The sequence below is a fragment of the Bombina bombina genome, chromosome 7, assembly GCF_027579735.1.
Source record: "Bombina bombina isolate aBomBom1 chromosome 7, aBomBom1.pri, whole genome shotgun sequence".
In the NCBI taxonomy this organism is placed as follows: domain Eukaryota; kingdom Metazoa; phylum Chordata; class Amphibia; order Anura; family Bombinatoridae; genus Bombina; species Bombina bombina.
Window position 1 is genome coordinate 175,985,836 of NC_069505.1, and position 14,264 is coordinate 176,000,099.

At 37.2% G+C, this 14,264-nt stretch overlaps 1 protein-coding gene across 1 annotated transcript in view; it reads right to left on the minus strand.

The window, feature by feature from the left end:
- Window positions 1–862: 862 nt before the first annotated feature.
- The window catches only part of SLC22A18 (solute carrier family 22 member 18), a 209,266-nt gene continuing 195,864 nt past the window's right edge, over window positions 863–14,264 (minus strand). The window contains exon 10 of the mRNA XM_053720433.1: window positions 863–5,342. Within this exon, the coding sequence (XP_053576408.1) occupies window positions 5,158–5,342 (185 nt within the window). The 3' untranslated portion in view covers window positions 863–5,157. The remainder of the gene's footprint in view (window positions 5,343–14,264) is intronic.

Here is a 14,264-nt window from a genome sequence, read left to right on the forward strand (position 1 = left end):
ATATTACAGGTAGCTTGTTTACTGTAATAGTTAATATGCAAAATTGAGTTTAACATATACAGTATATGGTTCATTCAAGTAAAAAAAAATGCTGTATCTCAAAGAAATCAGCATTTTTTTCTCACAATGAAACTGGTCTAGATGCCTTTGTCTGTATGAAGATTAAGTCAAGGGCCAGTATACTTTTCTTTTTTAAATATTTATTAGACCCCTTAGCTGCCAAGGAGGGAAAAAACACAAATTGAACACATTGCTTCATTTTTGTCTACCAAAAGGGTTAAACTAAAGCAGATATCCTGATATAAGTAGGCAATTGCTTTAGTTCTATATGTGATTATGATGTATTATTGGCCCAGGCTTTCATTTGGTGTATTATCTGTGAAGAATTTAAATGTAGCAATGAGACCATGGGGCAGATTTATCATCAGTCTTTCCGACATTATCTGTTCAGCGGATCATGTCCGCCCGAAATCACTGAATGCCGACAGCGTATAACATTGCACAAGCAGTTCTGGTGAACTGCTTGTGCAATGCCGCCTCCTGCAGATTCATCGGCCGCTAGCAGGATGTATCAATCAGCCCGATCGTATAGGATCGTGCGGATTAATGTCCGCAGCCCCATAACTGGTGTTGCTTCATAACTGCTGTTTCCGGCGAGCCTAAAGGCTTGCGTGGAAACGGGCATCAGGGGCATCTACAGAGCCACAGATAACACAATTCACCTTTGTTATTAATACCTTTTATTCTGTCTCCTATGCTGCTGCAGCACATTTCTTTGCAATATCTTTTCAGAATTATGGCAGCAATATGGGTATTATTCTAAAAATAGTTATTTCCTGAAATAAATACACAGAAACTGTAGTATTTATTAACAGACATTTATCTATCTTTTATTTTTAAGAGAAAAACAACATCTGCTACTATGGTTGAATAGAAGAACAGATTTCACAATAACATAAATGGTCATTTACAAAGATCACAGACTGCAAGGGCAGTGATCCTAAAGATTAACTACATATATACTGAGTAAGAGCACTCACTTTATACTGTATAAGTTAAATCTCATAAATTTAAAAATAATAATAAAACAACCTAAAAATAAAAATTACATGAATTGTTTCCCAGATTTAAAGGCATGAGATGGTAGTCAAAAGTAAAGAGATAGTCTGTGTCAGATTTGTTATTGTTTAAAAAGATAGACAATCCCTTTATTACACATTCCCCAGTTTTGCATAATCAACATAGTTATATTAATATACTTTTTACCTCTCTGATTACCTTGTATCCAAGCCTCTGCAGACTGCCCCCTTATCTCAGTGCTTTTGACAGACTTGCATTTTAGCCAATCAGTGCTGACTTCTAAGTAACTCCTCAGGCGTGAACACAATGTTATCTATATGACACACATGAACTAACACCCTCTAGCTGTGAAAAAAAAAATTCAAAATGCATTCAGATAAGAGGCGGCTTTCAGGGCTAATAAATTAGCATATGAGCCTACCCAAGGTTTAGCTTTCAACTAAGAATACCAATAGAACAAAGCAAAATTGATAAGAAAAGTAAATTGGAAAGTTGTTTAAAATTGCATGCCCTATCTGAATCATGAACGTTTATTTTTAACTAGACTGTCCCTTTAACTTTTATGATTCAGAAAAAGAATGTCATTAAAAAATAGAAGTTCAGTTTATTCATTGCTTTCTCTTGATAAAATGTAGTTTCTTTCCATGAGAAAACACAGAGGTAAGCTTAGGAGTCTTGTGCTCAGAGTCTATATGGCAAATGTGTTTGCAACAATGCTTATAACAATGTTAACAAACATTAATGCCTTAAAGGGGCATACAATTAAAACTTTAAAGAGCACGGTTTTGCAGTATGCATGTGTTTGCAAAAATATGTTTGGTGAACGTTATTCTGTGCTAATTTCTCACCAGGAGCATACCTCAGTAGTCTGTGTGCAAGGGGATCCTTGTCTGACATCTCTGGCCAGTACTGGTGCATCCCATAAGAGCAGTGCTGAGCATGTGGGCACCTGGTTCCCAGAGTGTTATTATTAATGTGTGATATGTACTATAAGAGGTATCACAGGATGTGTGACAAATAATAATACTATAGACAGTTGTACAAACTATAAAATGCTTTTAGTAAGATTTAAATGCACTATAATGTATTCAGCCCTGAGGGGGTTTTTTTTTTGTGCAATTTTAATGCAGCAGATTTAAAAATATAAAAACTAGGGTATTGTAAATTAAAGCATTAAAATACATATATTAAAATAATTACCTTGAAGCCGACATTAGGGAGATATGTAAAAGTGACTAGTAACTTTTGTCTTTGACTTATGTAGTGTTGTGATATATTTACACACACTTGTGCACTTATACACATACATAAATACACATGTGCACATATACACATACAGATACACACTTGTGCACTTATGCACATACATAAATACTCATGTGCACATATACACATACAGATACACACTTGTGCACTTATACACATACATAAATACACGTGCACATATACACATACGGATACACATTTGTGCACTTATACACATACATAAATACTCGTGCACACATACAGACACACTTGTGCACATATACACATACATAAATACACATGTGCACACATACAGACACACAGTCATGTACACATATATACATACATAAATGCACATACAGACACCCACACACACACTACTAGTAGAAAGCACCCCTAGGCAGCTGCCTACAATACCCCACAAGAACCTGGCATTTAATAGTAGCACAAGCACATTGGATTGTGTATTATCCATTTTGTCACCTTTTCCTACAGTGACAATCTTATGTTGGCAAATACTGTATTTGAGAAAAAGAGGATGAAAAGTAACAAAAACACTGAAGTGACTGTGGAAAATAAAAATATTTAAAATTGTTATATAAATGTGATCTTCTGTATTCTTAATACTTAATTGAGTATGACAAATACTACTACAATATTAATATAAACTAATGTCTAAACCATTAGCTTATTTTATGCAGTGTTTTACAAGCACCCTTGGGGGTCTATTTACCAATGTGCGAGCGGACATGATACAAAGTAGCGTATCATGTCCGAGCACATTGCGGCACATCGATAAATGCCGACAGCGTATGCTGTCTGCATTTATCATTGCACCAGCAGTTCTTGTGAACTGCTGGTGCAATGCTGCCCCCTGCAGATTGGCCGCTAGCAGGGGGTGTCAATCAACCGGGTCATTTTCGATCAGGTTGATTTCTGTCCGCCACCTCAGAGCAGGCGGACAAGTTATGAAGCAGCGGTCTAAAGAGGGGAGCTTGAGGTGGAGCTTGATAAATATGTCCCTTGGAATTGTTTCTCCCCTTTAATTTTTTCCCAGTGCTCCATTTTACCTGCCTGAGTGTATTAAATCTATTACCTTTATATCAGCATTTAAAATAGCTGATTTTACACATACACACTACACACACATACTGCGCAGACATTACACACACTACACACACATACTGCACAGACATTACACACACACACACACACTACACACACATACTTCACAGACATTACACATACACACTACACACACATATACTGCACATACATTACACACACACACTACACACATATACTGCACACAGACATTACACATACACACTACACACACACACACATACTGCACAGACATTATACACACACTACACACACACAAACTGCACAGACATTACACACACTACACACACATACTACACAGACATTACACACACACACTACACACATATACTGCACAGACATTACACACACACACTACACACATATACTGCACAGACATTACACACACTACACACACATACTACACAGACATTACACACACACACTACACACATATACTGCACAGACATTACACACACATACTACACACACATACTGCACAAGCATTACACACACACACATACTGCACATACATTACAAAAACACACTACACACACACACATATACTGCACAGACATTACACACATATACTGCACAGACATTACACACACACACTACACACATATACTGCACAGACATTACACATACGCACTACACATATATACTGCACAGACATCACACACACACATACTGCACAGACGTTACACACACTACACACACATACTGCACAGACATTACACATACACACACACTACACACATATACTGCACAGACATTACACATACACACACATACTGCACAGACATTACACACACACACACACACTACACACATATACTGCACAGACATTACACACACACACACTACACACATATAGTGCACAGACATAACACACATACACTACACACACATACTGCACAGACATTACACACACACTACACAGACATACTACACAGACATTACACACAAACTTCACAGACATTACACACACTACACACACATACTGCACAGACATTACACACACACTACATACACATACTGCACAGACATTACACCTACAGACTACACATATATACTGCACAGACATTACACACACACATACACACTACATACACATACTGCACAGACATTACACACACACACTACATGTTGGGTTTTGAAATAATTGTAAAGCAACAGAAAAATGTAAGCTTTCTTAACTTCTTAACTTTAGTTTACATAATTGAAATGATTAAAGGGACATGAAACCCACATTTTTTCTTTCATAGGCTCAGGAATGGCGAGCTGGCTACTGATTAGTAGCTGCACAAATATATCTCTTTTCAATGGCTTACCAATGTGTTCAGCTGGCTCCCAGTAGGGCATTGCTGCTCATTCAATAGAGGATACCACAAGAATGACCCAAATTTTATGGTAGAAGTAAATTTGAAAGTTGTATAAAATTGTATACTCTACCTAAATCATGAAAGAAACATTTTGGGTTTCACGTCCCTTTAAGTTCACGCATAAACTGATATGGAAACTAAAATGTATTTCTGTTTTTGCATAACACACCCCGAGGGACAGATTCTTCATGCCATCAGCCCTTTTGGTAACAAAACATAGCTTTCTTCATTACAGAACACCAGTTTTTTCACAAACAAAAAGTACTACATTTTAAAATACTCTCTTTTTAGACAAAACAAAGAAAAAAGTATGTTTAATGCTTATTTAACAAGTCTACTACAATTATTTAATCTTCTCGGTTTGTCTATTTTGCCTTTTAAAAAAATAAACTAATAAAATTAGGTTAACTGTTATATTTAAAATCCCAAATGACGATACACCGTAGTGTTTATATAAGTATCCTCCGATTGTGGGGCCGATAGTGCGTGTTAATGGTTGAATTGAAGCACATATTCCTAGCATTGCACCTGAAAAACACAAATAACAACTATATTAGAGGTATTAAAGTTACATTGTACTCAAGAATTATTTATCGTTCATATGAAAGGACAGTGTTTAAATATATTACAAAATATAATCTAATGCAGTGGTATAAGCTTCCTGCTAATGCTTATTGGGTAAGAGTTACTTCATGTTAATGCTCATTGGGTGAGAGTTACTTCCTGCTAATGCTAACTGGGTGAGATTTACTTCCTGCTGATGCTCATTGGGTGAGAGTTACTTCCTGCTAATGCTCATTGGGTGAGTGTTACTTCCTGCTAATGCTCACTGGGTGATAGTTACTTCCTGCTATTGCTCATTGGATTAGAGTAACTTCCTGCTAATGCTCATTGGGTGAGAGTTACTTCCTGCTAATGCTCACTGGGTGATAGTTACTTCCTGCTATTGCTCATTGGATTAGAGTAACTTCCTGCTAATGCTCATTGGGTGAGAGTTACTTCCTGCTAATGCTCACTGGGTGAGAGTTACTTTCCCTTTTTTTCTGATCATTCCACAAGGGCAGCCCCTGGGAAGGTCGATGAGAAAAGCCACGTCTGATCTGGCAAAGTTTTGATCATCGAGCCCTGGGTAAGAGTTACTTCCTGCTAAGGCTCACTGGAGCCCGATGATCAAAAGTGCTGCGAGGTGACGATATATTCAAAAGGCAGCATTGCTGAGAGGTGTTTTACTATACATTGCAATGGGTGGCAAAATATTCCATGCAGCATCAGCACCGACATTGGCTATGTAATGTAAAGGATCCCTTTTAAATATATAGCACCAAGCCTAATAAATATACCTATGTACCCTTAAACTGACAAAACCCACCACCGCAAACTACCCCTACACTACTTAACCCCTAAACCACCAATAGCCCACCACAATAAACTTCCTAACCTATTAACCCCTATATCGCAACAGCCCACACAATAAACTTCCTTTTTTTTACTGTAAAATTGAGTTTATACAAAAATATTAAACATTTTGCATATCAATGAGTAAAAAAACGCTTGGATAGTGATACGCAGATCACTTAGACCAAGACAATCAATAATTTATAACAATATGCAAGTCAAAGATAAAAACTTTTAAACCTCAATTTTTCAATATTCTTTTGTTAACATTTTACATAGTGAAGAATGCATCTTGCTGCTTAACTTCAGCAGTAAGAATACCAGAAAAAAAGAGAACAACAAAAAAAAAAAAAGAAAACACTGACATTTTCCACTCTCTCTTCCCCATACCCCCTTTCCTTTTTCCTCTTACTCATCTAAAAATGTCCATTGACCTTTAAGTCTATGTTCCGTCAACAGGTCCGTGTTTTAAAAGGGTACAAAACCTGCTTTTGAAAGCCTATTTCTTGGCTCAGGATAAATTGTTCCCATTTCTGTATAAAAATTCTTATACGATTATCTATGAGGGATAAGGTATCCATCTGTTCTATTATTAAGCTGGTTACGAAGTTCAAAAATTAGGTTCTCTAACAGGGGACCCATCCGAGACTTCTATAGTCTAAGTATTATTTTCCTTCCGGTTAATATTATCGGATTAATAAATTTAGTATTCTCTTTAAATTTAGAACCATGCAAGAGAAAAATAATATCTTGAGCTTCAAAATCTACTCTTGTCTGAAATAAGCTACTTAACCAATTAAGAGTTTTTTTTACCAATTTTTATTTTATTTTATAACAATATGAAAAACAGTGAAGTGTGTTTGCTTCCTTAGTGCTGCATTTATTACACCTGACCTCTCTTATTTTAACGATTTTTGTCAATCTCTTTGGCGTTAAATATGTCATGTGAATAATTTTAGTTTGTGCTTCCGGGTAATACGCTGCTAGAGAAGCCAAATTTACTCTTTTGATGCTCTTAGTTATTATATTATCTATAAGATTTACATGTAGCAAATTCTATTTGTTACGACTTTTTAGAATTATTTTCTCACTTTTTTGTGCATTATAAATTTCTAAAGGGAAGATATAGAAAAAAATATATTTCTATATTGGGTGAAAACGTTACCCATAAATTCAGAGTCCCAGTTATGACCATGTAGCTTGATTAAACTTATAATATAACTTCTTATTTGGTAGTAGGCAAATAGATGAGTATTAGAGATCCCAAATTCCCATTTAAGTTCTTGAAAAGTTTTATATGAGTTATCTTGCCTATTCTTTAAATAGTCTTGTTGTGAATCCGGCTATTAATTGGGGATTACCCTTTATAGGGTAATACTCTGATATAAAAAAGTTAGAATTACTTAGCAGAAATCATGCTTTTTCTTGTACATGAGCTAGTGGTGACAGTGTAAAAGGATAGACTATTTTCTGCTCGATTTCTATATCTGTATAATAGTTTCCCTTTGTCAACCAATCAATCACAAATTTTGCTAAAGCTGCTTTATTATATATTGCAACATTTGGTAAATTCATACCTCCCTTATCCCTAGGCATTTGGAGCTTTTCAAGACTTGGTGCAGATCACACACCTTGCCTAAAAAAATTTGATTACGTTTTTATTTATTAGATGTATATCAGATTTATGCAAGGGGAATGGTATAGCTTGCGTTAGTTAGAATATTTTAGGAAATAAGATAATTTTTACTATATTAACTTTTACCATTAAGGACAATGGTAATTTAGACCATATTTTTAAACTTTTACACAAATCGTTTATTTTATCCTTATAGTTTAATTCATACCATAACTTCACTGAAAAAAGATATTTTAATACCTAAATATTTAAAGTAATTTTTGACTTCTCGGAAAGTGTGATGTATTTCAGAGTGTTTTCTGGATTGCCAAAGTATTACAGATTGTAATACATTTATTTTGAATCAAGAGAAGGAGCCAAAGCTTTTTTAATCAAATTTAGAGCAATGGGAATATGTGTGCCTGCCCTATTGCTACATAGGAGGAGCTCATCCGCATAAAGATAAATTAATATTTCTTTTCCTAGTATTTTTATGCCTTCAATGTTAGATCTTAATGTAGTTGCCAAAGATTCAATAGTTAGATCAAATAATAATGGGGAGAGGGGTCATCATTGTCTTGTGTCTCTATATAGTGTAATGGGTTTGAAAAAAGAAAAATTTACTATGAGAGAAGAGGTCAGGAGTTATATAATGACTCTATTAAATGAAGAATTCTGCCTTTGAATCCAACTTGATAACGTGTTGTAAATAAATGATCATAAGTAATGGAGTCAAAGGTTTTTTCAGCATCCAACGATAACATTATAGCATCTATTAATTTTATATCTTTGTCTAAAGAGTCTTAAACATTTACATAAGACAATAAGACAAAAACTTTGCATAGATTAGAAATTGATGATCTGCCTTTTAAAAAACCTGATTGGTCCTTATGAATAATGTTACTCATTAAATTTTGCATTGTGTTGGCTATGATTGATGTCAATATTCTGTAATCAATATTCGATAAAGCAATTGGTCTAGAAGAACCCATGTCTTCTGGATTTTATATCTGGTTTAAAAATGAGGGACGTAAATGATTATAGGAACAGTATAGATGGTTTTTTTCCCTTTATTACTAGATGATGTTTTAATAACAGATTCTACTTCCTCAATTATTATAGGTGCTTCCATTATTTCTAATTGTTCCTGACTAATATTAGTTCTAATATAAGTTCTCCAACAAAGGGATTGCATTATGTGGATTTCCAATAAACAATAAGTTATAATATTCATACGTAGCTATACATTCATTTTGTTTTTTTATTTTACATCCAGTTTCTAAAAGTGATAAATAAAGGTTTACGAACCAAATTAAAATGAAGTGAGGATAAAAGACAACCCTGTCTAGTTCTTCTCTCCAATAAAAAAAATTGATGATGCCCTCATGCCATTAATTAACAAATAGGAACTAGGCTTACTATATAATTTCTTAATTGTATTTAAGCAAAATATTTGTAAAGCCAAATTTTTAAATAGTCGTTAATAATTGATCACATTTCACTCCATCAAAAGCGTTCCCTGTATCCAAAGCTCATAATAATAATAATAATGTGCTGTAAAATAAGCATTTATGCTGCATCCTACAGACAGAGGGGCTATCCTAATCCACACAAGTGTTGAGTTTTTAGATCATGAAAAATGTGTTTTTATTGGCTGTGGTAGAAGCCTTAACTGTCATTTATCATCAAGTCTTCTCATGTCTGTACATGTTCCCTTTACAGCTCAATTTATTTGACTTGACATTATTTTCTAAATGTCTTTATTTTGGATCGCAAATGTTCCCCTTAGAGGCACATACCTCAAGTAACAGAAGATAAGTATGACACATATCAGAGTTATACAGAGAAACATTTCACTTGCTATAGATCTCCATTCCTGGAGACACCTGATAGCTGAAAGAATATAGTATACTTATGTATAAAGGAATTCACAACAAATGTGGTTAATACCCATGTCACAATACAAATGGAGGGACGCACAAGATGAAATTACACATAATCTACACATTTTAGGATAATATGTTTCAATAAACAGACAACATGTGTCTCTAAAGAAACCTTTTCTCACGCAGGGCCAAAGAAAAAAAGATCTGAAGATTCAAAAGGAAATTAGCAATTTCAAGAATACAAATAAATGAGTACTTTTTAACTGTTAAATATATGTTTTACATGAAAAGGGTTCATTTCAAACAGTTTATTTTCATTTTGACATTAACTGGAAGAGTATGTTTGTGCAATCAAAGTTGTTCTCCACAAGAGGATATCGCCAGTGATTAGAGCATACGCACGTATGCTTGCGTCTCATTTGTTATTCAGCTGTATCCAGAGTGGCACAAGAATACAACTTTGAATATAGTATGAGAGAGGAATGTCTTTTAAAATTAAAATTCTGTAATGAAATCAAACAATATATATTTTACTCTATGTTCCTTTCAACAAACACTCGTGTAAATTCCCTCTGCGTTCTCTCTGTAGCCTGAAATTCTCTGTTCTTAAAACATCCCTGAAAATTTTCCCATATGCTGCAATTTTTTTTTAATTTTAAAACAAGCTCAACTGCACAACCCTGAGAAAATGTAAACATCTGTGCAAATCACTTTCTGCACTACAGGATTGCATAAAACCAGAAAGTACGCTAACGTGTCCAGGAAACTAATGCCGTTCTGGTACCCAAGCATTCCAAAAAGAATTTCTGTGGCGGCACCAAATACCACTGTGAAATGTTTATTCTTTCATTTACTAAGAATCCAATATGCATTTGTGATCTATTAAAGAAGCATGAAACACAATTTTTTTCTTTCATGATTCAGATAGAGCAGCAGTTTTAAACAACTTTCTTTCTTTACTTATATTATCACAGTCTCTTAGTTTGCTTGGTATCTTTTGTTGAAAAGCCGGGATTTTTTCTTTCGTGATTCAGATAGAGCATGCCATTTTAAGCAACTTTCTAATTTACTCCTATTATCAATTTTTCTTCATTCTCTTGGTATCTTTATTTGAAAAGCAAGAATGCAGGTTTAGATCCTGGCCCATTTTTGGTGAACAACCTGGGTTATCCTTGCTGATTGGACAGCACCAATAGTCAAGTGCTGTCCATGGGTCTGAACCAAACATTGGCTGGCTCCTTAGCTTAGATGCCTTCTTTTTCAAATAAAGATAGCAAGAGAAGGAAGAAAAATTCATAATAGGAGTAAATTAGAAAGTTGCTTAAAATTGCATGATCTATCTGAACCACAAAAGAAAAAATTTGGGTTCAGTGTCCCTTTAGGAGTCTGCCCATTCCTGGAGCACTATATGGCAGCAGTTTTGCGAGAATGTTAGCCATTTGCAAGAGCATAAATATATATATATTTATATATACAGTATATATATATATATATATATATATATATATATATATATATATATATACTAATCCTAAAGCCTGTGTACGCGGGCCATTTTTTGCAGTACAGCGGTCCCACCCCTTGCTCTCTCTCTATCCCCCCTCTCTTTTTCTCTTTCTCCCCTCTCTTTTGCTCTCTCTCTCTCTCTCCCCTCTCTTTTGCTCTCTCTCTCCCCCCTCTCTTTTGCTCTCTCTCTCCCCCCTCTCTTTTGCTCTCTCTCTCCCCCCTCTCTTTTGCTCTCTCTCTCCCCTCTCTCTTTTGCTCTCTCTCTCCCTCTTTTGCTCTCTCTCTTCCCCCCTCTCGTTTGCTCTCTCTCTCTCCTCTCGTTTGCTCTCTCTCTCCTCTCATTTGCTCTCTCTCTCCTCTCATTTGCTCTCTCTCTCTCCTCTCGTTTGCTCTCTTTCTCCTCTCGTTTGCTGTCTATCTCCCTCTCTTTTGCACACTCTCCCCCTCTCTTTTGCGCTCTCTCCCACTCTCTTTTGTGCTCTCTCCCACTCTCTCTCTTGTGCTCTCTCCCCCTCTCTTTTGTGCTCGCTCCCCCCTCTCTTTTGTGCTCTCCCCCCTCTCTTTTGTGCTCTCTCCCCCTCTCTTTTGTGCTCTCTCCCCCCTCTCTTTTGTGCTCTCTCCCCCCTCTCTTTTGTGCTCTCTCCCCCCTCTCTTTTGTACTCTTTTCCCCCTCTCTTTTGTGCTCTCTCCCTCTCTCTTTTGTGCTCTCTCCCTCTCTCTTTTGTGCTCTCTCCCCCCTCTCTTTTGTGCTCTCTCCCCCTCTCTTTTGCTGTCTCTCTCTCTCTCTTTATCCCCCCTCTTCTGCTGCTCTCTCTATCCCCCCTTTTTAGAGCTCTCAGTCTCACTGACTGCAGTCGGCATCTGGCCCCGCCCCCGTGTCTCACCCGGCACTGCCCACGTCACACCCGGCCACGCCCACAACACACTTGATCGGCCACGCCCACTCCACCACACGCAATGCCAGATGCCAGGAGGAGGTCAGTTGGAAAGCCAGGTGTGTTTGTCCTCGCGCAGTCTCTACTGCGCATGACAGCTTTGGACAAACACACTTGGCCTTTTATTATATAGGATATATATATATATATATATATATAGCATGATAAACATACTGGCATGTTTGCTCAGTTACTATATTGACACTTAGGGGCATATTTATGATTGTGCGAGCAGACATGATCCGATATAGCGGATCATGTCCATTGCACATCGATAAATGCCGACAGCATTCATCATTGCACCAGCAGTTCTTGTGAACTGCGGGTGCAATGCTGCCCCCTGCAGATTCGCGGCCGCAAGCAGGGAGTGTCAATCAACCCGATCGTATTCTATCAGGTTGATTTCTGTCGATTTCTGTCCGCAGCCTCAGAGCAGGCAGACAGGTTATGGAGCAGCAGTCTTTAGACCGTTGCTTCATAACTTCTATTTCCGGCGAGCTTTCAGGCTCGCCGGAAACACGGGGCATCAAGCTCTGTATTGAGCTTGATAAATATGCCCCTTAATATTTTAAAATTATTCACCTAGACTACGAGTTTTGCGTTAGATGCTATGCGGTGCTAACGAGCAGTTTATGCTCACCGCTCACAGGCAGCGCTGGTATTACGGGTTTTTACAACCCAGACAAGAAGTGAGCGTTGAGCAAAATTTTGCTCATTACCACACTCCAATACCAGCGCTGCTTACGTTAGTGGTGAGCTGGTGTAAAGTGCTCATGCACGATTTCCCCATAGGAATCAACGGGGAGAGCCGGCTGAAAAAAACACCTGCCAAAAAGCAGCGTAAAAGCTCCTTAACGCAGCCCCATTAATTCCTATGGGGAAATAAAAGTTATGTCTACACCTGACACCCTAACATGAACCCCGAGTCTAAACACCCCTAATCTTACACTTATTAACCCCTAATCTGCCGCCCCCGACATCGCTGACACCTACATTATATTATTAACCCCTAATCTGCCGCTCCGGACACCGCCGCCACCTACATTATACTTATGAACCCCTAATCTGCTGCCCCCAACATCATCGACACCTACATTATATTTATTAACCCCTAATCTGTCACCCCCAATGTCGCTGTCACCTACCTACATTTAATAACCCCTAATCTGCTGCCCCCAACGTCGCCGCCACTATAATATACATATTAACCCCTAAACCGCCACACTCCCGCCTCGCAAACATTAGTTAAATATTATTAACCCCTAATCTGCCGGCCCTAACATTGACGCCACCTACCTACATTTATTAACCCCTAATCTGCCGCCCCCAACGTCGCCGCCACTATATTAAAGTTATTAACCCCTAAACCTAAGTCTAACCCTAAACCTAACACCCCCTAACTTAAATATAATTAAAAGAAATCTAAATAAAATTACTATAATTAACTAAATTATTCCTATTTAAAACTAAATACTTACCTGTAAAATAAACTCTAAGCTAGCTACAATATAACTAATAGTTACATTTTATCTATCTTAGGGTTTATTTTTATTTTACAGGCAAGTTTGTATTTATTTTAACTAGGTAGAATAGTTACTAAATAGTTAATAACTATTTACTAACTACCTAGCTAAAATAAATACAAATGTATCAGCCAATAGAATGCGAGCTCAATCCTATTGGCTGATTGGATCAGCCAATAGGATTGAACTTCAATCCTATTGGCTGATTGCATCAGCCAATAGGATTTTTCTACCTTAATTCCGATTGGCTGATAGAATTCTATCAGCCAATCGGAATTGAAGGGACGCCATCTTGGATGACGTCACTTAAAGGTACCTTCATTCTGTGTTAGCCGTCAATTGAAGAGGATGCTCCGCGTCGGATGTCTTGAAGATGGACCCACTCCGCGCCGGATGGTTGAAGATAGAAGATGCCGTCTGGAAGAAGACTTCTGCCTGTCTGGAGAACCACTTTGCCCGGCTTGGATGAAGACTTCTCCCGGCTTCGTTGAGGACTTCGGCCCGGTTGGGTGAAGACTTCTCCCGGTAAGGTGATCTTCAAGGGGTTAGCGTTAGTTTTTTTTAAGGGGGTATTTTAAGGGGGTATTGGG